General features: G+C 43.8%; 1 protein-coding gene across 1 annotated transcript in view; it reads left to right on the forward strand.

The window, feature by feature from the left end:
• The window catches only part of PHLPP2 (PH domain and leucine rich repeat protein phosphatase 2), a 32378-nt gene extending 6010 nt beyond the window's left edge, over positions 1–26368 (forward strand). The window contains exons 3-19 of the mRNA XM_018084624.2: positions 317–450; positions 5988–6178; positions 6595–6720; positions 7943–8097; positions 12071–12217; positions 13701–13931; positions 14657–14859; positions 15367–15427; positions 15571–15666; positions 16944–17099; positions 17833–18033; positions 18505–18667; positions 19899–20029; positions 20414–20524; positions 20988–21176; positions 21306–21537; positions 22845–26368. Coding sequence (XP_017940113.1) covers positions 396–450; positions 5988–6178; positions 6595–6720; positions 7943–8097; positions 12071–12217; positions 13701–13931; positions 14657–14859; positions 15367–15427; positions 15571–15666; positions 16944–17099; positions 17833–18033; positions 18505–18667; positions 19899–20029; positions 20414–20524; positions 20988–21176; positions 21306–21537; positions 22845–23984 — 3588 coding nt within the window. The 5' untranslated portion in view covers positions 317–395 and the 3' untranslated portion in view covers positions 23985–26368. The remainder of the gene's footprint in view (positions 1–316; positions 451–5987; positions 6179–6594; positions 6721–7942; positions 8098–12070; positions 12218–13700; positions 13932–14656; positions 14860–15366; positions 15428–15570; positions 15667–16943; positions 17100–17832; positions 18034–18504; positions 18668–19898; positions 20030–20413; positions 20525–20987; positions 21177–21305; positions 21538–22844) is intronic.
• The last annotated feature ends 371 nt before the right edge of the window (positions 26369–26739 follow it).

Here is a 26739-nt window from a genome sequence, read left to right on the forward strand (position 1 = left end):
ATTTCTGGTTTTGTGTCTTGTCATTGTTTCCTCCTGGTGCTCCTTAAATCATGGAATGGAAATGCTCACCATGGATTGTGTGGCTTATGCCTATTGCTTTTCTTCTCTGTTTCTCTTCTGCAATGTAATCACAAGTGCTACAGTTCTTAAGTGCTGCTTGCCAAGCAGGGAGCACAGCCCCAAGGGTGCATGCTTGCAAGACCTTTTCAGAGGAGCAGAACAGCCAGAGTGTCACTATTCCTCACACCTTTGCTGCCTTGAGACTTGTTTAATCTTTTTTTGTGTTCTCAAACTATTTTCTTGTATGTTTTGACAGGAGACTGGAGCCCACAGAAAAACCCCTTCAGATTGTGTATGACTACTTGGCTGGGTTGGGTTTTGATGATCCTCTCAGAATGCAGGAAGAGGCAGCAAACTCTGATCTCAGCTGTATGATTCGCTTTTACAGTGGTAAGAAATTGTGTGTGTGCACACTGTCACTGTTCCTGTAGCTGTAACTGTGAGCTGGAACTCAGCTGAAGCCTTAGTCATTGGCCTGCTGCCTTTATAGAGGGCTGCATCAAGCACCCAAAGTACCAGTAAGCATTTCTTAAAATAAAACATTTCCAAGATTAATAGAAAAAACTCACAGTTCTGTAGTTTTTTGTTTATGTCTGTGACTTGATATGAAGATAGGTCCATGGGATTGCTCTGTTGTCTTTAGTTTCTGGTGTTGCAGCTGATGGTTTGTAGCTCCCAGTGGGATCAGAAACATACTGCAGTTTGGTCTAGATGTGCCTGGAGATTGTATTTACAAAAAATGTCAGGAAGGTCCTGGTCAAATACCTCCACAGCCTGTAACTAGAGAGCGAAGGTGCCAGCTGGTTAATAATAATGCAGGCTGCCATCAGGAACCCAGGGCATTGGATTGCAGAAGCCAGACTTGGGAAAGTGGCTGCTGAATTGGTTTACTCAGGACACAGTGTGCACAAGGAGCCACAGAATGAAGTCAGAGGCCTGTGGTCTATGGTGCTAGCAGTCAAAAAGGGAATTCACTGAAGTTAAGATGAAATATAAAAGAAATAAGGGAGAGGAAAGCTAATAAAGGAATTATTTCCTTACTTTTAAATACTTCACTTGTGTATTTTTTTGCATTTCAGAAAAAAAAAATCAAAGTGCTTTTAATGGAAAATTTTTCTTGCTTCATGGATCTGGGCAGCCAGACTAAGCTGCTAGCCATCATTTGTTTGTTCAGTGTCAAAATGCATTCATGAGAAATCAGCTTCCTCACTGTTATCTGAGACAAACCCTTTTGGTCTGGGAGCTGTGTGCAGAACAGGCAAAACAGTGTATATGCTGTATATATGCAAATATAGATATAGATATAGATATATATACACAAAACAGTATAACAGATGGAAAGAAGTATGATGAGTAGTCTGAATTTATGGGGCAAGGAAGAGGGAGTCAGAAGTTACTTCAGCTGGAAGGAGGAAAAGCATAAAGCCTAGGGCTATGGAGAGCTTTTGAAGAAAAAATGAGCAATTTATTTTGGCTATGTCAGGCAGGAACTGCTGAGGATTCAGGAATAGTGACTCAACTTCATGGAAGCAAGTAGGTAGAAAATGAAATTGAGTAGTTTCAGTCAGCGTGGGAGGCTGCTCCTGCTTAGAAAGAGGCTGTGAAGGAAGAAATACAAGGGTTGAAGAGTATTCAGGAGACCTGTTTTAAGAAAGTAAAAGCAAATGCTGACAAAGTGATTCTCAAAGTTAGCAGAGGAATTAGAGGGAAAGCTATGGAGGATGATACGATAATTTTGCAAAGCCTACAGCTGAAAACATAGGGAGGAAGTATGGATTTTCCCCAGAGAAACACTACTTAGAATCATGGCATCACAGACTCTGGGCTGAGTTGGAAGGGGCCTTAAAGATCACCCAGTTCCACCCCCTGCCATAGGCAGGGACACTTTTCACTATCCCAGGTTGCTCCAAGCCCCATCCAACCTGGCCTTGAACACTTCCAGGGATGGGGTAACCACAGCTTCTCTGGGCAACCTGTGCCAGGGCCTCACCACCCTCACTGTAAAACATTTCTTCCTTATGTCCAATCTAAATCTGCCCTCTTTCAGGTTAGAACTGTTGCCCCTTGTTCTGTCACTACAGGCCTTGGTAAAAAGTCTTCCTATGCCTTTCTTGTTTCTTTCTTCCCAGAGCTTTCTCTTCTCCGGGCTGAACAACCCCAACTCTCTCAGTTTGTCTCCATAGGAGAGGTGCTCCAGCCACCTGACTGTTTCCATGGCCTCCCCTGGCCCTGCTCTAGGACATAGGTGTCGTGGTTTTGGAGCAGATAGGGAAACCAGAGGATTGGTGTAGCTGCTTAGTAATGCTTGGAACAGTGCTGCTCTCGCAGTCGGTAGGACACCGCTTGTGGTCCCATAATCCTATTTTCTTACAAGTCTGGGGCTAGTCTTTCAGCTTGGTGAAATCAAAGCAGTTTTTTCAGTGGATGCTTACAGTTTCTCACTAATAAAGGACATCTGCCACACTTCATGTCCCTGAAACAAAACAGCTGTTGCAAATAAACAACTAAATGTTTCAGCTAAATTCAGCCAGGTATGGGCATCAAGACAATGCTTTAGATTTGGCAAGCTGAAGATCTGCTAACTGAGAAACAGTATAACAGCTTTAGTTGGTAGTTAACTTTTTGCTCCTAATAAATGTTTGGAGTATGGTTTGTGTCTGGAAGTGGGGCATGTATAACCAACAGTGAGAATATTTTTCCAGCCCGTCTAATGAGATTTTTTTGTCATTATCTGACATATGTGTTGGCTGCTCAGTTCCTCTGTCTGACTTTAGGGGAGGAGAGTACTGGAATATGAATCCCTGCAGCTTCATGCTGTTTCTGGATATCAGGACACTTGTAGGACAGTTCGAGAGAAAAGGGGCATGTCAGCAGCAAATTCTGAAAGAAAAAGTATCCTTTCCTAAGTAAAACAGAGTATCAGTTGCCAGCATTTGTCTTGGGGATTATTTAGGATAAAATGAATAAAAAATTTATATGAGGAGATTGTTAACACTTCAAACTCATTGCTCTGTCAGGTCAGGCTTATTCCTATTCTTTAAAGTGTTCGATTAAGTGACTATTTGGAAAATATTCCTAATCAGTAAGAGAGCATAAACAGTGGACAGAATCTTGAAAAGCATCTGTGAGACATTTAAAAGGTCCTTGGCTTGGGGTAGGCACTGCTGAGCAACAGTGATCAAGGCATATTGCTTCTCACTTTCTGGTCTTTAATACAGTGGGGCCTCTTCAGCATGTATCACCTCCTCCTGTGGGGACATTTGGAAATCTTTGCCTCCTGGCTAGTCCATGATCACTTCCAAGATTCCTGGATGACTGAAGTTCCTTATTTGAGCTTGTATGATCCGTGTGACCCGCTTACTCCATGTAGCATCAGTTACATGATGCATAGAGGAGACCCTCCTTTTGAACATCCAGCCCAGCACCCCAGCGAGGTGCCAGGAGCAGCTGGGCCTCAGTGCCAGTCACTGCTGAAGCAGCTCAAAGCCCTTCATATGCTGCCAGTATCTCTTTTTCAGTTAGGGTGTAGTGAACTTCAAATCTTCTATCCCTGACTCCAGAAGCTGAAGGGTTGAGCTTGAGTGTGTCTGGTGCTTTGTGCCAGAGGCTCCAGGTAGGACCATTCTTCCCATTTGCACAGTAAAGCTCATGTTTTATATCTTGTCTTATTTGGACTGGCCCAAGGCTGCATGAACAAATAGCCCAAGGGCTACTGCTTGAACAGTCTCCTGCTTGATGTGTTCAAAGGCTTGTTGTTGCTTAGGGCCATTTGAAATCATTCTTCTTCCAGGTCACTTGATGGAGAGGGCTGACAATCAGACTGTAATCCAGAATATACATTCTCCAAAATCCCACAATGCCTAAAAAACCTTGTGTTTCTTGCTTGTTAGTTGGTGGAGCCGTTGCTATTATCTTGTTAATCATATCCACTGTAATCTGATGATAGCCATCTTGCCATTTTATTCCTAAAAAAATGGATCTTCTGTGCAGGTCCCCTGACCTTTGTTTTATGGCAAAACCAACTTTCAGAAGGATTTGGACTATTTTCTTCCCTTTCTCAAAAACCTCTTCTGCTGTGTTGCCCCACGTGATGATATCAGCCATGTATTGCAGGTGTTCTGGAGCTTCCCCCTGTTCCAGTGCAGTCGGGATCAGGCCATGGCAGGTGGTGGGGCTGTATTTCCACCCCTGGGGCAGTTGATGCCAAGGGTACTGGACATCCCTCCAAGTGAAAGCAAACTGCACTCTGCTGTCAAAGGGATGGAGAAGAATGCATTAGTAATATCAGCTGTGACACTGCTGGGCTGCCTTTGGCTCCACTTCCTTTTGGAGTTCCAGCATGTCCATTGCGGCAGCACTCGGCAGCAGCCTCCAGTCAGATCTGAGCAGCCACAGTGCTTGTCATGGCTTAGAGTAGCTGCAAATAGTTGCTTCACCCTAAACAAGACCTGAACCACATTCATGGTTCCTAGCAGTAGGACCACACTGGTTTCAGCTTCCCAAGGATATTCAAAATTCCCAAATGCTGTTGTAATTAGCCTGGTGGAGAAAAAGGAGGATGTGAGAAGTGTCTGCTTCCTAGGCAGGCTCTCCAAGAAGAAAAGGCAGACAGTGTCATTGTTGGTATTTTCCACTATATGGCACCAGAGCACAAGAGGTGAGGGCTGTGCTGAGCACACAGACCAGATGACAAGGTACAACACGATAACCTTAACCCAGCCCTTACAGCAGGTAAGGTGGTACATAAGTGCCACAAAACAGAGCAAATAAATCAACATTGTGACCAGCCACTATTAAACCAATACAATAAATGCTTATAGCAAATTTGGTTTAGCACAGTCTGGTCAGATCTGCCTGTCTCCACCATTTGTGCCCCACATGTGGCACAAAAAAGGGCTGTTGTAGTTTAACACCAGGTGGCCACTAAGCACCATGCAGCTGCTCACCCCACACACTGCTTCCCCCATGGAATGGGGAGGAGAATTGGAAAAAGGTAAAACCTGTGGGCCGAGAACAGTTTAATAATTGAAATAAAGTAAAATATTAACAATAATTGTAATGAAAAGGGAAATAACAAAGAGAGAGGAATAAAACACAAGTGATGCACAATACAATTGCTCATCACACGCTGACCAGTGCCCCTCTCTGAGCAGTGATTGGCCCTTCTGGCCCACTTCTTCCAGTTTGTACAAGTGGGCATGATCTTCTATGGTGTGGAATATCCCTTTTGCCAGTTTGGATCAGCTGTCCCAGCTGTGCTTCCTTCCGTCTTCTTGTGCACCTGCTCACTGCAGAGAATGGGACACTGAAAAGTCCTTGACTTGGGATGAGCACTGCTGAGCAACAACCCAAACAGCAGGGTGTTATCAACACTATTCTCACATGGAATCCAGAACACAGCCCTCCACTGTCTGCTAGGAAGAAAATGAATTATATCCCAGGCAAAACCACAACAGTCATCGTCAGGGAAAGAACTTCCTCCTGTAGCTGATTATCCAGGCCTTCCCTGAAAGCCCAGTAGAAGCCACTTATTTGATGGTTTCTGTGACTTTAGCTGACTTAACGAGAGTTTGAAAGAGCTTTTCTGTTGCATCTGAATGAAGGATATTTGTCAGGCATGTAGGTTTGCTAAGGTCTGTAATTATCTGTAGATTAAAAACACACTGCACAGCAACCATTCTAACATTGCTTGGGAGGCACATGGTGGTGCTGCTCAGCTGTTCCTGCGCTGACTGAGGAAGTTACTTGTTCTCTGCATGAGGCTTTTTTATTTTTGAAGTGCAACTTGTCTACCTGTTCTTAACAACACCTGGTTTTGCATGTCACATCTGTGTCGTTATTTGTACACTTCTGTGTCGTTATTTGTACACTCAGATGAGAACGAAGAATGTACGGAAAGTAAATGCTAATGACCCCTTTTTCTTCAGAAAAGCCGTGTCAGGTGGAACAGTTGGATCGCATTCTCCTCTCTGGAGTCTATAACGTCCGCAAAGGAAAGACCCAGCTGCACAAGTGGGCAGAGCGCTCAGTCACTCTCTGTGGCACGTGCCTCATTGTGTCCTCGGTGAAGGACAGCCATGCAGGGAAGATGCACATCTTGCCTCTCATTGGAGGGAAGGTAAGGCTTTTTTTGGTTAGCTCTCTGTAGCTTGGGAAGGAAGAAGGGATTGTAATGATGGGAATCGTCCACAAGAGGCTAATGTAGGCTTTTGTAACAGTGTTAACACACACAGCCCTTTTCTACTTGCTTTGCTTAAGTAGTAGTCTGAAGGCTACTAAAATGAAGAGACGCTACTTCTACTTTCACATTACTAGCCAACGTTGTGAATGGACACCCTGGAAATTATTACTTCTTGGATCTACATCAGAAAGGTGTTAAGCAGGATTTACTTCTGAGTTTTTCTCCAGTGACTTTACAGCTGTGTTTTCAGCAAAATGTAATATTACTGGGGGCCGTTAATACCTCACCCTAGACTCCAGGTCGGTTGTAGCTGCTGGAGCTTAGGCAGACTGTTGTCAATTCTCCCTTTGCAGGTGGAAGAGATGAAACGTCGGCAGTACACCCTTGCTTTCACCTCGGCTGGAGCACAGGCTCAGACGTACCACGTCTCCTTTGACTCGCTGGCAGAGTGCCAGCGGTGGCACCGGAGGGCGTCCACGGTGAGGCCCTGGGGACACTGTGCTTCGGGCCATGGGTGGAGGGATAGGAAGGGTTTTCGGATGCAGGCTTGGTCTGCAGGCAGAGGTGAAGCTAGGATGTTGGAGAAAGTACCTAGGACACTCTCCAGCTTTCTTTATTTCCTTTGTGCTCTGGACTACAGAGATTTTTCTTTTAGCCTTTTCTTCTCTTCTACCTGTGCGACAATGTCCAGCAGTAGTTCTGTGTTGTTTTAACCCCTGCTGCACCTGTGAGAGTAACTTCATGACAGGTCACTAGAGCAAACCTCAGGGACTGGCTGACTTTACAGCCACAGAAACCTACAAATTGCACTTGTTGCCATACTTGAACCTGCCTGAAGTGCGAGCTGGGCATTCACAGGGTTGCCCTGCTAGATTTGAGTCACAGAGATCATAGCAGGGGACGTGTGCATCAGAACACACTAACCTGCTTTATTTCACATTAGAGTGTGATTAGATGGTGATAGCTTAATGCTGAACCACACTTTGGCCTCATAGATATGGTTGTATATATAACCCATGTATAATGGGTGTATATATATTTTGTAATATATCTATAAATGAACTATGAAATAAGGTCAGATTAAAGCAGGTCATAAAATGTCAAATGAAGCATCAAAGACCTTGAAATAAAACATACTTAATGAAAGGAGATCTGGTATTTGCAAAGACTTTATGAAGTGTTGCAAAACCATAATTTATTAAGGCTTTTCATAACAGGTTATGTTTCAAATTTTATACCCTCAACAAACTAACAAAAAAAAGAAGTAGGTAGAAGTACAGAAGAAGCAGCTAGGCAGAGGTTCTGTAAACCTCAAAGAACTGAACTGGAAAATCAAATGCTTCCTGTTGCTACTTGCACCTTTGGAAGGCACTTGGAGATCATCCTTTCTCAAGAGTTTCCTCAGCCTAAGATCTGCTTTTCTCCATTAGGTTGGCTCTCTTACAGCCTAGACTTTAGGCAGTGCCCTGTGCACATACAGAGAAGGGCTTTGTGTGAGTCCAGGTTGGTATCCTTGTCAGGGGTGTAGCAAATGGCATAGACTCATACTCCACAGTATGGATACTCCACCTGATGGATACAAGGAGTTCTTTCATGTTTTTGCAAATTGTTTGCTACTTTCACCTTTGCATTCTTTGGCCTTCCGTTAGACTTTCAGAGAAAAATCATTGCACAGCTGCAGCTCTTTCTCCTCCTTTTCAGGTTGTGTCTATGCGACTTAGCATGGTTGATCTTTCGTGCTACAGCCTTGAGGAACTACCTGAACACCTCTTCTACAGTCAAGATATCACCTACCTCAACCTACGACACAATTTTATGAGATCAAGTGGAGCAGGGAGTCTTGACTCTCTTTGCAGGTCTGCAAAGAATTATTTTTCTTCTACATTTGGAGTCCTTGACATGTGGATCCAGGGATAAAGTATTGCCAGTTCTCTTGGGGTTGATAAAAAGATTGATCTTCAGGAAGCTCTAACAAGTGAGGGGTTTGGAAGCAGAACTGGACAGCACAGGCAGGCAAAAGCTCCCAACAACTTAGAGTATTCGTGAGCTCCCTTCTACAGATTCTGTGCTAATTCTGATCTGAGATGAGCATTGTGGGGTGATGTGCCATTTATATGGATGTGATACAATAGTAATATAAGGCTGCTTGCTAAACAGAGAACATCTTGGCGTATAAAATAAAAGGTGAGGGAAAGCATAATGCTGCTATTGTGAGTAAATAAGTTTGTAAGAAGAAATTCAAATCTGAAAAAAATGTTTTGGCAAGTTCTTAATGTGCATTTGGAATTGGCAGAGGGCCTATGAGACTCTGGTTTTGCTTTGGAAACTTTGATCTACTTTTAAGAGAGTAGCAGTTGTGTGATGGTATGGAAGAATGATGTAGTCATCTTAGGTAAGCCAAGGTGTCTTACAAAAATATTTTTAAATTAATTCCCCAAACCCATAAAAATCTAGAGGAAGATTAGTCTGTTGATATCTATATTAGCCATGCTAAGTAGAATTCAAGAAGTTGCTTTATGGATTTCAAAAGCCAATAGGAAGCCTTTAGTAATATTGTCCAATGGCTCTGTTTGGAACACATTGTGCCTTAAGAAAAATGCATTTGAAGAAACTTTGCAAAACTGCTTAGGGTTTTTTTGTTGTTGTTTTGGGGTTTTGAGGTTTGCTTTTTTGCGGGGGTTTGGGCAGAGCGGGAGGGTGGGTGGTGCTTTTGTTTTGTTTGTCTCTAGGGGCCTATTAGTGTGCTATTTCATTTTTCTTCTTACAGAGTCATGAGATACCCAGGTATCCATGGAGGTATACAGGGAAAAAAATTACTCACCTGTGGGAATACTTTGCAGTTTCATTGAGAGCCGAGTCTAGTCTGGTTTTGTTTTAATTCCAAACTTGTTTAAATGTTTTCTAACTGTTGAATTGTAATAGATTCTGTTATTGGAAAAGCTGCTTAAAATAATTTAAGATTTTGCTTTCTACTTCTCTCTTCAAATACATTGTATGATGATGTAAACCGTACCAAAACTTTATTTTCTAAAATGCGGTATCCTTGGTTCACAGGATCAGCAAAGGGGCTTGAAATTTCTTTTGAGCTTGCATGTAGTCAACAAGAAATCTGACATGTCAGAAACTCGGCTCTTTTCCTGGCAGTGACTATGTCTGATGAAGCTGAAATCCTCAAACAAACAAAAGCCATAAAAGAAGTCCTCACTTCACACAATCTTGAATAAACAGGTAGCATTAGGTAGCCCACATAAGGCTGCTCATTGCCTTTTGAAAAGGTTTTCTTTCTGAGGTTTTTAGGATGTTTCTCATGTCACAGCCCCACAAAAAGACCCTTGCTCACTTGCAGTATGTGCCACCAGTGCCTTGAGACTGTCAATTCCCAACAGCAGAATTTTTTGCAATAGTCAGATCTCTTCCTCTTGGGAACTCTTTAAAGCTCTAGGAGTCTAATTAGCTATAACTATAATAATGGAACAAAAATAATTAACTAAAGGGAAAACGTTAAGCAAAGGGCATTAAATAACCCTACATGTTTTATGTCCTAGCTCATTTTTAACAAAACAAACTGCCTTTCAAGTATCTCCTTTTTCTGAAAAACACTCAGATCTGGTCTTCATTGATGTGTGTGCACACGTTATGTGTGCGTGTCTCTTATCAGTGTTTTAGCCAGCAGATACAGAGTTGTGCTGGGGTGCTTTGCTGGTAGAACAGCCTGTTGTGTTAAACGGGGAATATTTCAGGGCAGCACCAGTTTGGGCTGCTGAGCAGAGGATGGTCATCCCATGGAAGATTCATTACTGTTTCCACACCTCTTTGCTGTTATGTCAGTATGCCTGTGAGAGCACAGACCAAAATGAGGACCCACAACGATTTCAGGATCTTTATTCCCTATAATACCTGGTTCATGTATGCAGCTTGAATGACAGTTGCATTTGTACTCCATTCCTACATCCCTACGTGAGATTACTGGGGCAAAGGAGAAGGAACAGAAGGAGAACTCGAAAAGCTTTTGAGTATCGTCCTCCCCATTGAGTATGGAAGGCTGCCCAAGGAATCTCAGACCAAGCTGTGTCATGTACCAGTTTCCCTTCAGCTTTTGGAAACTTTAATGCCCCTCTTCTATGTGCTTTGATATTGTTGCAGAGGGATGAATTCTAAACATTGGTTGTGCTGTTGTGTGTAGTGCTGTGTCTCTTGGGGCAGCTTCTCACCACACTCTGCTAATGAGAGAGAAACACTGCTTGGTGTTAAGGAGAGGTGCTGTAGCCATTGCAGAACTCCAGAGAAAGCAATTTCATTAAAGTGTTTGCTGATTTCAGAACCTGAGAGCTGTGACCTGTCCTAAATCTCTTCAAGTTGAACCAGCTAATAAGAAAGTTCAAATCTTTAGGTTTATCCTCATTGTTTTATTCTTCTCCAGTATTGTGCTGAAGTTCCATGTGCAAGTTTCTGATCCTTGTTAGATCTTTGCATTATGCAGTGTGTTCCCTTGAGGAAGGCTTTTACCAACACAACATCTTTCTCTTTGGCATTCAGTTGTGGTACAAGAGTGTCTGTGGCTGCAGCAAACACGGAATGCCGATGCCTTATTTATATGACAGCAAACAACCCATGTCCAAGTTTCAGCTATGCTCCCTCTTTCAAAAGAACAACCACCCCTCCAAGATTATGAAGCAAGGTGGAGAAATATAATGCATAATTCCTACACAGATCATTCCAAGTATTTTGAGTCTGATGAAGGGTCACTATAAAAAATAAAAATACTTCAGAATCTTTCAGTCTTATATTTTAAAACATCTCAAGCTAGAAGCAATATTCTCCCTCAAGCTCATTAACCTTAATTTTGTTACCTATATTAAAACTTTTACTTCAAAATAAGAGCTACTCACCAATACCTGGCAAAAACTCAGATAGGTGGGGCAGATTAATGAACTTCTGTTTCCAAGAAGTAGTTCTATAGTACATGAAATTTGTAGTTACTTCGTAAAAGTGAGATATTAATTTCCCCACTGAATTAATTTCTGATGATTCCAGTTTGGGATTAAGAGGTTATTACTTGAGGAAAAATACTTTTGTTTCCTGTAGAAAGAGGCAGGAACTCTTGGAGAAGAACCTCCTCTATGTTACCCCAGCCTATGCAAATTCCTTCTCTCTCTTTGGACCTTGCCCAGTGATGGAAGGGGATGGAATAGACAGTCATTTGTTAAGCACAGGTGGGACTGTAGTGACCATGGGGCTGTGTCAGCACTTGGGGCAGTACCTGGAGTAGTGTGCTGAGCGAGTGGCGCTGTAGACATGGAATCCTGTTCAAGCACCTCTGGGTGCAGGTCTTGGGGCTTCCCAGCATGAAGTGAGCACTTTCCTAGTTTTCCCTTTCACAGCTCTGCTCAGCTTTCTGTTGTGCTCAGCTCGAAAAGGGAATTCCCATTTTCTGTTGTTCTCAGAATAGTCACAGTGAATGTTTTCAGCTCCTCTTTTCCCAAGCAGCGTAATTGTAGACTTTTACTCTAATTAATTCTTTGAAGGTTATTTTTTTGAACTGAGTATTTTAGTCTCCTTAATCTTAGTCACTAGGAGGAAGCCTGTCAAATCAGGGTAGAAGGTCATTATCAGTTTCTGCAGTAAAACCATGGTATTTGATCACTTTCAGCATGACCACTGTGAAAAATATCAGTGACTTAAAATTAAATTTGTGCAGGAACTACTGTAACGAGTTAGCTGATTGTATCACCAGTGTACAAAGACTTAAGAATTCTTTATGACTGGTTTTGTATGTTCTCTCTTTGAGACCGTTTAGGTTTATGAATTAACTAGTGTTCTTGCCAATAGGTTTTCTCAGTTGAAGAATCTGAACCTGTCCAATAATAGACTGGGAGAGTTTCCTGTATCACTGTGTGAGATCTCTACTCTGACAGAGCTTAATATTTCCTGTAATGGACTCCATTACCTGCCAAGTCAGATTGGCAAACTGTTGAAGTGAGTATGTTCTTTTCACCTGTGATCATAACCATCCTTGGTGCCTCAGCTGAGCACTGCTGACATGCAGGTACTGCTTCTGAAAGTGTGAGTGTAGGGCAGCCTGTTCTGCATATGAAGGCTGAATGATTGATTTGACTCCAGCAGGAGGTCAAGAACCAAGATGTGCAATCCCTTAATCACTATTGTTAAAATGTTAAGGTTGCTGGTGTAGAAAAGATGAGGAAACTTGATGCAACTGAGGTATTGAAGGCAATTGTATTGTTTCTCAGATGAGTCAATGCACATTCCTCTGCAGCTGCAGAGTTGTGTGACTTTCTGAATTTATTATTTGTGTTAATATTTTCAGTACTGATGCAATTTCTATTGAAGTTTTAATTTGTTACAGAAAACTTTTCTGTGTTAACTTCTCACGGGGTGTAGTGATTTTTTTGTCAGCACGGGTATGTTTTGATAGTGTTCTGCAGAATTGGCTGCTTTTTGTGTTAGAGGATTTTAACATGGAAATATTGGGGCAATCCCATCTGAAGATTTTGTCGTAAGGTGTTTGCTGGAATAAAAGCCTTGTCCATTTCCCCCTGTAGCTACCCCAAATGTATAAAAACTTAAGCTTAGGTAAATTTAATTGCAGGACTATTATTACATTTGTTTAGATAAACATCAATGTCATGCTTTTGGTTCATTGTGGTCTGCTTTTCCTCCAGCTTGTGTTTTTAAAAAAGGAGTGTCTGGAGCCACACTGGATGTGAGCAAGTAATTTCCAGTGTGATCCTTTAGCCATATGCAAACTGTGAGGAAAAAGCTGTGTATAGGCTTACACTTTAGGGAGGTTTACAGCTTAGTTATGGGTCCAGTTATCTCGATGACCCCTTGAGCCCTTATTCACAAGAATATTTTGTGGCCTCAGATTGCACTTCTACCACCACTAAACATTGATCAGGAAGTTCTCTGTTGGAACATAATCATAGTAAGAGAAATTGTATATTTGGGATCTGAGTCTCAAAAGCCATGCAAACTTTGAAACAATTCTTACAACAGAAAGCCTTCCTATTCTTTTCCCAGTGTTGGAACAGACAACTAGAGTGTAAAAATCTGCTACCAATGTGTTATTGTGGTAGATATTGTGATTAAACTGTGCCATTTTTAGAAAACCAAGTAATTAAGTAAATAACTTTCATTTACAACATAAGTACTGATTTGTATTTTGCTTGTGTTAACTTACAATCTTTGGCACAACTGGAAGTTTACCTCCAAAATAATTTAAGAACTATTTGGTATTGCATATATGCAGTTCCGAGCTTATTACATGTGTGATAAAAGTACTTTAGTAACTTTGTGTGTTTGAGAATAAGATTAGCTGTTAGGTATCTTTGAAAAATAGCCACACTGAGACCAGCTAGCTACATGAGAAAATGCACTGAAAATATTAAATGCGATGTTCACTACTCTTTGTGGAATTATTTTCTCTTTTTCACTGCTGCAGTCTCCAGACCTTCTGGCTTGATGGCAATTTCCTCACATCCTTACCAGAAGAGCTGGGAAACCTCCAGCAGCTCAGCTGTCTTGGGCTTTCTTTCAATAACTTCTGTGAACTGCCAGCAATTTGTGAGAAACTCGTCGCCTTAGACAAACTAGCCCTGGCAGGGAACTTGCTGGAGACCCTGGACCTGGCAATGCTGAACCGTATGAGTCACATCAAAAGTGTGGACCTGAGGTAAGGGGGGAAACTTGCAGGTGTCTATAAAACCAGATTGCTGCCTTCTAGTTGCAGCAGAGGAGCTGTGTAACTTCTAGTATGTTTTGCAATAAACTAGGTGCAGTTTTTTGTCTTACTGATTCTTTAGCTTTTAGGGAGTTCTGTTTCTGAGGGTGTGCAGAATCCACTTGGAAAAGCACAGCTAACTGAGCAGTGCCTGACACTGAATGTGACCCAGCCCTCTAGTTTCCTCTTGTGATATGTTGTTACCCTGAGCTTTGGTAGGTCTTTGAGCTATCCTTCCCTTCCTTGCCTCCTGGCCCTAGAGATGTGATCCTGATTCTCCAGGCTGCCAACTGCAGTACTCTCAGAAAGGGGCAAAGAGGTTTTTGCTGTGGCAGGACAGTCTAGTATCTGTTCTCTGCATTAGCTTTGTGTGGCAGTGTAAAATAGCAGTCCCTTGACCTGGCTTCTCTTTGCTAGACTGAATCTTTCTTCAGAATCTCTTAGAAACTGGGGAATGAGTAAAATGGTTACACATGGTAGTGTAGACAAAGGAAATGTTTTTGTTTGTATTGGCTGCCTGAAATTCACAATTGCTCCTCACACATTTCACTGCACTCACCTTTGGTGTTAACCTTCACCAGAACTCTTCCTTTCCTTTTGTTTCTTCTCTCTTCTTACTGATGTCCAGTGTTCAGTGTTCTGTTTTCTGACTTTTTAACTCATCTCTGAGTGTTTAGGCTGAACAACCTGAAGAGAGCAACAGCTGACACTCTGGAGGGGAACAAATCCGTGACTTACATGGATTTACGAGACAATCAGATGACAGATCTGGATCTGAGCTCCTTGGGCAGCCTGGAGCAGCTGCACTGTGAGCGGAATAAGCTGAGAGAGCTGACGCTGAGTGGCTTCTCCCTTCGGGCCCTCTATGCCAACAGCAATTGTATGTCTCTATGTCTTCTTCACCTGCCTTCTCCCTTTAAGCCTCAGGAGTAAGGGAAAACAGCCATTTGCCCTCTCCCACACATAAAAAAATACTTAATCTGGTGTTATTGTGGCAAGACCGTATGTGATGGGTCCTCTGAGGTTAACTCCTAGGGATCACATATGCATGTGTGTGCGCAGGATGTGTACCGGGGGGAGGTTGTGGTGTTGAGTTACTGTCCAAGGAATTCATCTTCCAGTGGGATCTCTCTGGGAGCTCACAAAGAAAAGTACAGTTCTCCCTTGTTCTGGTGCCCCATGTGACAGATTGAGAAATGGGATAGTGAGATGCTGTAGTGCCATATGGCAGATGTATGAATTGTGAATTCTGTGTTAGAAAGGATCAACAAAGACCTTGAGTCTCCATAAAGAAAGACAATGAGTCTCATTTGATAGCTAAACTGCTTCCCTGTGCTGTTTTCTCTCTGAAGCTCTGCAATCATACTTATTTGCTTTACTTCATCAGGTCTGGCAGCTGTCAATATTTATCCGGTTCCTGGTCAACTGACATGTCTAGAACTCTCTCAGTAAGTGACTATACAGCACAGAATTTAAAGCAAGTACCTAGACACCTTTGCTGTTTCCTGCAAAATTTTCTGGAAGTTTTAAGTTTTTGACAGAGTTGAGAGCAATTAAACACAATATAACTTTTCCCACTTGCTTTTCTCAGCAATCAATTACAGTGTATCCCAGACTGGGCCTGTGAAGCAAAGAAACTGGAAGTTTTGGATGTGAGCTACAACCTCCTTGTGGAGCTTCCATCAAGGTCAGCAAACCTGCATAAACGGAGCTGAGCTTTCTTCTACAGTGGGCTGTCTGGGAACAGAGAGAAACAGTGCTATTCCAGTTGCTTTTTTCCTTGTTGTACACAGATATAATCCACTTTATCTATGCAGCACTGAAAATACTCTGTATTCAAATGTTGGAAGGAACTAGTTTCTAGGTCAGCCTCTTTAACAACACTGGCCGGGTAATTCCGTCCTGTGCTTTTGGCTGCTACTGCTGCTCTTTGCACCTGATATAGAACACACTGCTATGACTTATTTGTGTTACCATAGTGTCTGTGAACACACGTCATAGGTGAGACCCTAATATGTACAGAAATTTTATCTGTTACCTTTGATAGGGAATTACCACAAAGGGACAATACAGCTGATCTCAAAGGTAGCTTTTACAGCACACAATCAGCCAGCTCCTTTCTCCATTTCCCTTTCACTTTCTGCAGAAATGCAGTAAAGGAGAGCCAGGAACTAATATAGGTTTTCAGATATTTATGACTTCTCCAAGGTATGGAGGATATTCTGGGAAGAAGCAAAGCAGCTTAACAAGGGTGTTTGGTGGGGGTGTGAGTGTAATGAATGACACATTGTCTAGGGTAAGCTGCATTAAATTTGAATGGAGGAGTGGGTGGCAGGGAAGAAATGCAGAGCATGGGTTGAAGAAATTAAAGCAAGAGGCATAGGAAATGTTAGGCAGTGACATTCTAATGATTGTCACAGAAAAGTTATATACATCAAAAGCAAGATAAGGATGTAACAAGGATGTGATAATGGGAAGTTAGAAGATAATTTTAGCCATATCAATGGATGAAAGAGACCAAATTTTATATATGTTATGCAAAGAATAATTTACTGCCTCAGGAATAATGCAGGAGTGTTAAGCAGCTAGTTAAAACTCTGAATTTAGGTTGGCACAAGGAAGCACTTCTTTCTGCCTACAGCTTAAAGCAGGCATTTAAAGCCATCCTTGTGACTTCTCTGTCTGCCTGAGAGAATGCTGGGTGCATGCACACCAACACACCTGCATCACAAGATACCAGTCTGCAGTAGAATAGAGGGAAATGTAGATATGCTTCCAAGCATTCAGAGTGACTGAGGCATTGTGTGTTGTTCTGCTTTGTCATTGTTTACATTTTATGGATCAGTGTATTTTAATTTTTCTCTGCTGTACAGTCAAATTAAGTGGATTAAATACTACCTTTCCCACTCTGGGGATGTCAAGAGGAGTGAACCAAGTTAAATAGAAAACCCTGTGTCCTTCTAGGGTCCTCAGCAGCCTGAGCCTTCGGAAGCTGATGGTTGGGCACAATCGTCTGCACAGCCTTCCACCTCTTCTAGAACACATTCCACTGGAGGTGCTGGACCTTCAGCACAACCTGTTGACTAAACTCCCAGAGACACTCTTTCTCAAGGCTCTGAAGTGAGTGTCAGTAGCAAACGTCTTTTGGCTGCCATAAAGGCTTGAAGTAGCATCTGTGTGACTGTCCTTGCAAGGTCCTGTTTGTGCAAGAGATAACAAGATGTGCCCTTTATGAGGAGTTAATTCAGGTGCCATTAGGGAAGCTATCAAGCTGATTTGAAGGAATCAGTCCATGTTACTGTTAAATTACAGGAAAAGAGAGGCTTGTTTAACCCAAGAGCCAGCTGAAGAATTAGCTTCTGTTGCAGTTGTTTTTAAGATCACATTACTGCCTGAAGAGCTTTGTTTCTAAAAGTAGTCTTAAATTCAGGTGCAAAGGAAAGAAGCCAGAAAGATTTTCAGATATTGCAGCAGAAAGTACATCAGGTCACTGGAGAACAATGAGAGAGACCTTTACAAATGAACAACCCTTCATAACTGTCTATTCAGACAGGAGTCAGACCTTCTTTTAAAATCTTACTAAAGGTTTATGGTGTGTGCTTCCACCAGTATTACCCAAAGGCTCTTCAGTATTCAGTGTTTACTGTAAAATGCTGTGTGTATCCACAGTGCTATATAACTAATATGTCATTAGTAGACTCGTAAATCTTAATGTGAGTAGGGATGTTACGGTGCTGTCTGGGCTCCTGTCTGATGCTGCTGTCCACACTGGCATTTGTGTAGCTTCTTTTCCTGCTGTTAATGGGGTGGTTTGGATGATGTGAAGTCTGATTCTTGCACTTGCTGTGGTTAGCCTCAGGTACCTGAATGCATCTGCAAACAGCCTGGAGTCACTGCCCTCTGCATGTGTGGGCGAGGAGAGTCTGAGCATGCTGCAGCTGCTGTACTTGACCAATAACAACCTCACAGATCAGTCCATCCCTGTCTTGGTGGGACACCCAAACCTACGGATCCTGCATCTGGCAAACAACAACCTGCAGACTTTCCCTGCAAGGTAAGTCAGTAAGACTTCTGGGCACGACAGTGCTCCTCAGGATTTTAGGGGAGCCAGAGGCAGAGCGAGATGCTCTTCCTGTGGCTTGATGACAAAAGCCTGACATTTCTACACACAAAGTCAGGAGAAGCATGTTAAGGGATTGCACAGGGTACTGTTGTCTGTAGGGGTTCCTGTCCTCCTAGTTGTGGTGCCATCCAGAGGGACCAAGGGATACACCTAGTTGTGTGGATGGGGTGGTATTTGCAGCTTCAGCAGTGATGGTAAGGGGGCCTATCTGTTATAGAAATCCAAGCCAGGCACATCCAAGCCAAGCCAACCCTGCACTCTTACTAGAGCATCTCTTAGGACTTTTGGTCTATCAATAAATCAGAAAAGTAGCTCATAAAGAGCAATGTCTATGGATTCTGCAGCTTCAGAAAGTGACAAGTTCTTATCTGTAAGTTACAGTATTTTTTGTTTCCTTTTCAGCAAACTTAGTAAGCTGGAACACTTGGAAGAACTGAATCTGAGTGGCAACAAACTGAAAACAATTCCTACAACGATTGCAAACTGCAAGCTACTTCATACACTTATTGCACATTCTAATGAAATCAGCATCTTTCCAGAGATCCTGCATTTGCCCCGTATTCAGGTATTCATATGGAGAAGATAAAGAGATGTCAGGGGAAAGTTTGGGTTAGAAATTGAAGAGTAACTGCTAGAGAAACTAGAGAAACTGGAGAGAAACTGGAGATCCCAGCAAGGCCAAGTGCAGGTGCTATGACCAGTATCAATCTGTGCTGGGGGATGAAGGGATCAAGAGCAGCCCTGGGGAGAAGGACTTGGGTGGATGAGAGGCACCAAGAAATCCCCCATGCCCTGGGCTGATCCCACAGTGTGGGCAGCAGGGAAGGGGAGGATTCTGCCCCTCTGCCCTACTAAGATGAGACCCCCACCTGCAGTGCTCCCTCCAGCTCTGGGATCCCAGCATAGGAAGGACATGGATCTATTAAGAATGAGTCTAGAGGGGGCCATGAAGATGATCAGAGGGCTGGGACACCTCTCCTATGGAAACAGGCTGGGAGAGCTGGGGGTGTTCAGCCTGCAAAAGAGAAAGCTCTAGGGAGACCTTAGAGTCCCTTCCAGTACCTAAAGTGTCTACAGGAGAGCTGGAGAGAGACTTTGGACAAGGGAATGGAGTGACAGGACAAGGGGAAGTGGCTTTAAACTGAAAGAGAGTAGGTTTAGGTTCGATATTAGGAAGAAACTCTTCCCTGTGAGGGTGGTGAGGCCCTGGCACAGGTTGCCCAGAGAAGCTGTGGCTGCCCCATCCCTGGAAGTGTTCAAGGCCAGACTCGATGGGGCTTGGAGCAACCTGGGATAGTGGAAGGTGTCCCTGCCCATGGCAGAGGGTGGAAGAAAATGAGCTCTAACAGACCATTCCAACACAAACAATTCTGTGGTTCTGTGATTTTTCTCGATCAACTCTAGAATAGGGTACAGGATGTGCATTCTACATCTGTCACCTTTCTGAGTTGATCAAAGATCATCTCTCATTCACCTTTACCCCCTCTCTGACTTGGAATTTCCAGTTTCTGGCATTTGAGACAGTGGGCAATGTTATTATAGCTAGGCAGGTTTGAATACAGAGGCCTTCTTTTATCTTTAGTGTGACTTCATCATTCAGTATTGGAGTCCTGGCTATTGGAAGTTATAAGTCTTTGCTGCTTATAAATAATTCTCCAGCTGACAAGTCATTTTCATGACCTGTGTGTGGGAAACAATCAGTAACAGGGCTGTTTGTAAGGAGCACTGGAGTAACTGATGACATGACACAACAAAGAGTATTTTCTTTGTCATTGTGCTGTTTGTTGCTACTGCAGTTTGTGGACTTGAGCTGCAACGAGTTAACCGAAATCCTAATCCCTGAGGCACTGCCAAGTGCCTTGCAAGAGCTGGACCTGAGCGGAAACACAAACCTGGTGCTAGAACACAAGACACTGGATATCTTCAGGTGAGCTATCAAGATGTCAACCCAGTAGTGAGCTGCACTAGGGGGAAGGGTAACCCTTCCCAGGGGAGGAAATGGGATAGTAAAGTGTGTATCACAGCACTGCATGGTGTTATAATGTTCCCTGCCTGAGGCAGCTGAGACTTCTGTCTGTAGGTAGGAAAAAGTCCAAAACATCAGAGCAAGCAATTTTTCATCGTATGAGGTTCTCCCAGCTGTCTCTGGCATAAGCAGCCAGATATCTCCAGAAGGCCAAGACCTTAAATTCCTCTCCTTGATGCAGTTCTTTCCACAAACTGCTTTCTAAAACTCTTGGCTGGACAAGGTCCTATGGCCACAACCTGTTCGGCAGGGTCTAGAAGAGCATGACTTCTGTTCTCTCTGTAGTCACATTACCACACTGAAGATTGATGCTAAGCCCTCCCTCACGGCAGACTCGGCACTCACTTCTTCCTTCTGGAGTCACGGTGTAGCTGAGATGGCAGGCCAAAGAAATAAGTGAGTATTGTGGTCTGGTGGATGCTGACACTTTGTCTTCTAAGGGTGCTGGGCAGAGTGCACTGCTGAGCACCCATGCAGACCTGTTTTGCCCAAGAGCTCATCCGTCCCATCCGTCTCTCCAGATTTCTTACTAAGTCTTAGTAACGCAAACCTCCACATTGTCTTTTCTTTCAATTTTTACACTTATTCTGGGACGCTTGGACTTTCCTTCCCACTCCAGCAGAGACGCTTTTTCTCTTGCCAGCTATGCATGTTGCCCTTTCCTGCTTGTGGTCATGGAGGGTTTGGGAGTTCCAATAATAAAGTTCAGCTGTACATTTCCCAGGGCAGTGACTGTAGGGACAGTGGCTTTGCTACCCTGTCAGAGTGGCACTCACAGCAAGGTGCCTGATGGCTGTGGGTTTGGGGACCATATAATCTTTTGAGACATATTAACTTTGCTTGTATGCTTTTCTAACAGGCTGTGTGTGTCATCCCTGGCACTGGGGAGCTTTGCAGAGGGGGTGGAAGCTGTGTATGGCATGTTTGATGGTGACAAGAATGAAGAACTGCCACGCTTACTGCAGTGCACCATGGCCGATGTGCTCCTGGAGGAGGTACAGCAGTCAGACACCATGTTCATGTCCAACACCTTCTTGGTCTCCCACAGGTAGGACAGTGAGCAAGCTGGTCCTGGTGGGACCTGCACTGGCATATCAATGTATTAGGTGGGGTGAGGCAGCCTTCCAGAATGCCTGTCACTGGAGTCTGGAGCCTCCTACACCTTCTCCTCCCACAGGAAGCTGGGCATGGCTGGGCAGAAGCTGGGTTCCTCTGCTGTCCTGTGCTATATTCGTCACGAGGTGGCTGATCCAGCCAGCAACTTTTCTCTGACGGTGGCCAATGTGGGGACGTGCCAAGCCATTCTGTGCCGAAGTGGAAAACCACTGCCTCTCTCCAAAGTCTTCAGCCTTGAACAATGTTCAGAAGAAGCCAGGAGGGTCAAGGAGCAAAAAGCCATTATAACAGAGGTTTGTTTGGACCTGTTTCACTTCAGTTTCCACCCTCCCATAAAAGCTTGAGCTCTGCTGCTTGCACAACACTGTAGGGGAGAAGGTGACATGAAGGTGTCTGAGTGACTTGGCTGGTGCTTCCTGCTCTGCTTCTTTTGCTGATTAGCTGTTGAAAATGACGTGTTCCTAAAACACCCATTGTGGCCTGAGAACTACAGGTACAGGATGACTGGTTTTATGCAAAGTATTACAATTATTTCTGGAGAACTCTGTAAAGGTTAACTTTCTAAAAGCTTGGAAATAACAAGCAAGTTCCAAAGAACTAAAAAAATACATCAGCAGTAAAGATCTTGAGAAGTCAGCACCAGTTATTTTAGTTTTATGCTCAGTGAATCTTTTAAAGTATCAAGTTGTTAGATAGAAGTGTTTCTCATAGGGATAATCTGTCACTGTGTATAGCTCTGCAAGGTGCTGTAACAGTGCACCGTATCACTCTGACTGAAAAGAACTGTGGGATCAATGTAGCACATTAAATGCTTTAGAAACTGGCTCATTAATGGATTCTGAAAAACAAAAGTGAAATAATTGTCTAAGGAGACCTCCCTGCATGTGTCCTCTGCTGGGTTTTAACACTTGGCAGCAGCAGCAACATTAACGCCCAGAGGATATAGAAATTAAGAACACTGAAATTAAATTCAAAACACTGGGGAAGCTGTGTACTCTGTAGGCACTGACTTGGAAAAGAGACCGAGGGCTGTGGGCACTTTTCTGTCCAAGAGGCTGCTGCCAGGCTGGCCAGGAGACCATCTACCAGAAGGGGGTAATACATCCATGTTACAGAAACAGTGTGAGATACCTACTTGTTCTTTTCTTCCTCAGGATGTAGTGTCCACACTTCAGAATGCAGTTACATGTTAACAAAGAGGGAAATAGTTCAGATAATACACAGAAATCATTTAATGTCAGGATAATCTGCCTTGCAGTGAGAAACTCAGAAGTCATTATCTCGCTTGTACTGAAAAAATACATTTCACGTGAGACTTGTGAGACTCTTTGATCAGTGTGCTGCAGGGAGTCTGAACATTTCAGAGGAGTCTGCTACAATTCCTCAGGGTGCCACAAAAAGTCTTGTGGGGTACAGGTGTGCCATTGCCAGCACGGGTAATGTCTGTGCTGTAATATCTGCACCTAAATCCCTTTCTCCTGGGAGCTGTGTAACTGGCATTTCTCAAGGCTCCAAACCAGCATATGGACAGAGGAAAGGTTGCTCTCAAAATGATCTAATAGCACTTCCAAAGCTACTGTCTTGTTTCTCTTGTCTGCAGGACAACAAGGTCAATGGTGTGACCTGCTGTACTCGGATGCTGGGCTGCACCTACTTGCATCCTTGGATCCTGCCCAAACCACATGTCAATTCGATTCCACTGACTGTACAAGATGAGCTGCTACTTCTAGGGAACAAAGCTCTCTGGGAACACCTTTCTTATGCAGAGGCCATCTCAGCCGTGCGGCACCTACACGACCCACTAGCTGCTGCAAAGAAACTCTGCACTTTAGCCCAAAGCTATGGTTGCCAAGACAATGTAGGTGCAATGGTGGTGTATCTGAACATCAGTGAGGACAACTGCACGTGTGAGATGCATGGCCTGACTCTGACAGGTCCTGGGGGATTTAGTTCCACCACCACCAAGCCAGCAACACCTTCCTCTAGCAGTGGAATTGCTTCTGAGTTCGGCAGTGAACTGTCTGCTTCTGAGGTCAGCAGTGAGGTGGGCTCTACTGCTTCCGATGAACACAGTGCTGTTGGTCTTGATGGCAGTTTGCTACCACGACAAGAGCGACGTTGCAGCCTGCATCCTGTGCCCCCCTCGAGCATCTTTCAGCGCCAACCTTCCAGTGCCACCTTCTCTAGCAACCAGTCTGACAACGGTCTGGATAGCGATGATGAGCAGCCTGTGGAAGGTGTGATGACAAATGGCAGTAAAGTGGAGGTAGCAGTGGACATCCACTGCTGTAAAGGAAAGGGCCTGGAGTTTGAATGTCTTGCTGCAGAGTACAACTCCCCTGCTCCAAGGCCAGAGGATGACTCTGGGCTCATCCTCATCATTCGGAGACAGAACAGCGTAAACAGCAACACTGTGCAGAGAGGGGTCAAAGAAAAGTGTGAACTGCAAAAATCTCTTTCCACATGTTGTCTTTATGGAAAGAAGCTTTCCAACGGCTCCATAGTGCCCTTGGAGGAGAGCCTCAACCTCATCGAAGTAGCCACAGAGGCACCCAAGAAGAAGACTGGCTATTTTGCTGCTCCATCCCAGATGGAGCCAGAAGATCAATTTGTGGTGCCACCTGATCTGGAAGAGGAAGTGAAGGAACAAATGAAGCAGCACCAGGAGAATGGAGCAGATCAGGAGCCAAAAGAGGAACATGCAGCACCCCTGCCAGAGGAATTTGACACAGCTTTGTAACCCTACGATTACCAGTCCCACGTTGTCTGTCCCAGGAAGCTCTGTCTCATAAGGGCTGTCTTGCCCTCCAAGCAGACCTGGGATCTGCAAGGAGTACAGGCACCTGCTGCTTCCTTAATGGAGTCGAGGAAGAATCAGGAGTGCCAAGGTCTGGGCTGTCCACTTTTCACTGCAGAGTCTCAGTTGTTCTATGAGCACTCAGACCAGCAGCTGAGCTCTGTGATAGGGACTGTCTGTAACTCCTTAAACCCTGAGGTTCTGCCAGCTCTGCAGGAAAGGGTCTGGTGTACATGTGTGTGGGGTGAGGAGGCTGCTGAGGGGGAAATGTTCAGTGTTAAGAGTCCTATGAATATTTCTAATGCAGTGTCCCGCCCTCCCCCCCAACACCTGACTTTGTTATTCCTTGAAAGAATACAGACAGTTGCAATGAAGCTGACCTAAGAATGATTTCCTACATTAACTGCAAGCACTTTTATTGATTGCACTTAAGCTATTCTTCTCCCCTTCAGCCCAGCACTTTATTATTTAGGGTTAGGGGAGAAAGCACTCCACAGCAGGTATGCTGGGGGCTTTTTCCAATGGATATTGTTAGGGCAGTTAGGACTCAGGGTACCAGTGTTCTGATGAGCACTGGTGCAGGAAGAGTGAGGGTTATGATGGGATCATCCTGTGCAGAATGAGAAAATACATAGCTGAGTGATAAGCAGGTGCCAACTGATGCATTTCATATGGAGCATAGAAAAGATCAGCTCTGGACTGGTTGATTCAGGTAATGTGTAGAGCTACTGCTTCTTACTGCAGAGCACAGACCCAATTCATCAGCAACTTGGCCATCTCCATCATGGATGCTTCAGAGTAGTGGCTTCCTCTATCCAGAAGACATGGGATAAGCCCAGGAGCTCGTGCTTGTCTCAGTGCCCAGTCAGGGGAGCCAAGCTGGAAGTAGTGCTGTGCTGCTCCAGGGCTGGCGAGCAGTGGGGCTGCCCTGCTGCACCCAGTGCTCTGTTCCACCAACACAAACGTCTGCACTGGCAACTACAGCGTCTCTGCTTGCCTCTGAAAACAGGAGTCGTATTCCAAATTCACAGCAACCAGCATTTCATGGTACATGCCCAATCTGGCCACAAACGAGGTGAAAGCATACTTGTTCCTCCTTAGTTTTCAGTACTAAAAAAGCTAAAATAGAACTTTTCTTAGTAACATCTATATCAGAGCTGAAAAAGATGTTTAAAACAGCCCCCCTAATGGCGAACAGGCCAGTCTGCACTCAGATGCGTTGTGTTTCCAGTAGGATTTTTGGTGCAGGGTGTAAGTTGGCTGCCTGTGTTGTCACCTTTGTAAGGGTTGTGGAGACCACTGCCCCTGTAACATGCAGATCTGTCTTCCTTGCTGACAGAGCTGGACAGCAGCTGCCCCGGTCATGTCAGTGGTGCAATAATCCTGACTGTAATGTGGGCTAGTGCCTTTTCTTCTTTGTTAATTATATTTATGAAGAAAACTTAGGAGTTTCTTCTGGAGAGATCTGAGGGGCTTGAGTTGTCTATTTTTGGATCAAATTCAGGCCTTGCTCAGAAGGAAATACTGTGCAGACTACTTGTGGGATTCTGTCAATGTCAATATAGATCTTTTGACAAAATCTAATGGAGTTTTACTCAAAATTTCAAAGCACCTTGAATTTCTTCTTACTGGGAAAAAAATGTATTTTTACCATGCATGAGGAGCAGCATTTAAGTATATGCTTTGTGCTGGTTGCAATGTAATCACGAAACAACCCAACTTTTCCTAAAGTTTAAACTCACACAGTTTTTGGTTGTTTAAATGCCTGTTTCATTTGGAACTAGAGATTGAAGCTAATTATTAGAATCACAGAAACAACAACATTTGAATCCCTTAGGCAGAGAAACAACAGCAGAAAAGATTCAAATGCTAAACTCCAAATTTCTTTCATGTTCTCATCATATAAGTGCAGAAAAGACTCATCCCAATGTATTTGACTGCAACTTTTGATTCCATCACTGGCGATAACTTTACCAAATACCTGTGCCTAGCCCAACACCTTCTGATACCTGAAAGGGCTGCAGAGCAGCCTCTGTCCACAATGGGACTGATGCAGGAACCCTTCTTTCTGAGTAAGACTGTGACAAACCTTGCACTCCGAGAGTGGCGAATGTTAATGCAAATCAGGTCTCTATTTCTTGCACTGATGTGGAAAGTCCAGTGTGTCCTTGCCAGTCTGAACCAGTAGCATCGTGTGGAGAGTTGCCACAAGGAGTTAGTAATGAATGGCTCTACCTAGCTCAGTGTTGAAGGACTAAGGAAAACAGCTCTGCAATGGAGCATGCAGATTTCTGAACTGCTCCTCTTCATGGTATTGGCAGAATGGAACACAAGGAATTCCTACTTTTTCTCCAGTGCTGTTTCTGGTTTTGAAGCAGAAAGGGAGTTTAATACAGCCAGCTCCTGTTTTCTATGGGTATGCATTGTCATGGAAGACATGGCTTGTTATCTTCCTTACACTCTAGGTAGAGTCTACAGATTTCTCTGCTTAAGCTGGTATTATGAACTGTTTGTCTCACTCTGGGCAGCACAGCCTGAGTTGACTTTACCTGTTCCAAATAATCTTCCTCTGTTTGGCTAAGATGAGCATTGGTGTCCTCAAGCAGCTTCTGCATATCTTCTGTGTGCTTCTTCCGAAGATTAAGCTTTTCCTTTTCCACTTCAGCCACGGCATTTGTGAAGCTTTTTTCCACTCATC

The sequence above is a fragment of the Manacus vitellinus genome, unplaced genomic scaffold (assembly GCF_001715985.3).
Source record: "Manacus vitellinus isolate BGI_N305 unplaced genomic scaffold, ASM171598v3 scaffold_10_pilon, whole genome shotgun sequence".
Taxonomy (NCBI): Eukaryota; Metazoa; Chordata; class Aves; order Passeriformes; family Pipridae; genus Manacus; species Manacus vitellinus.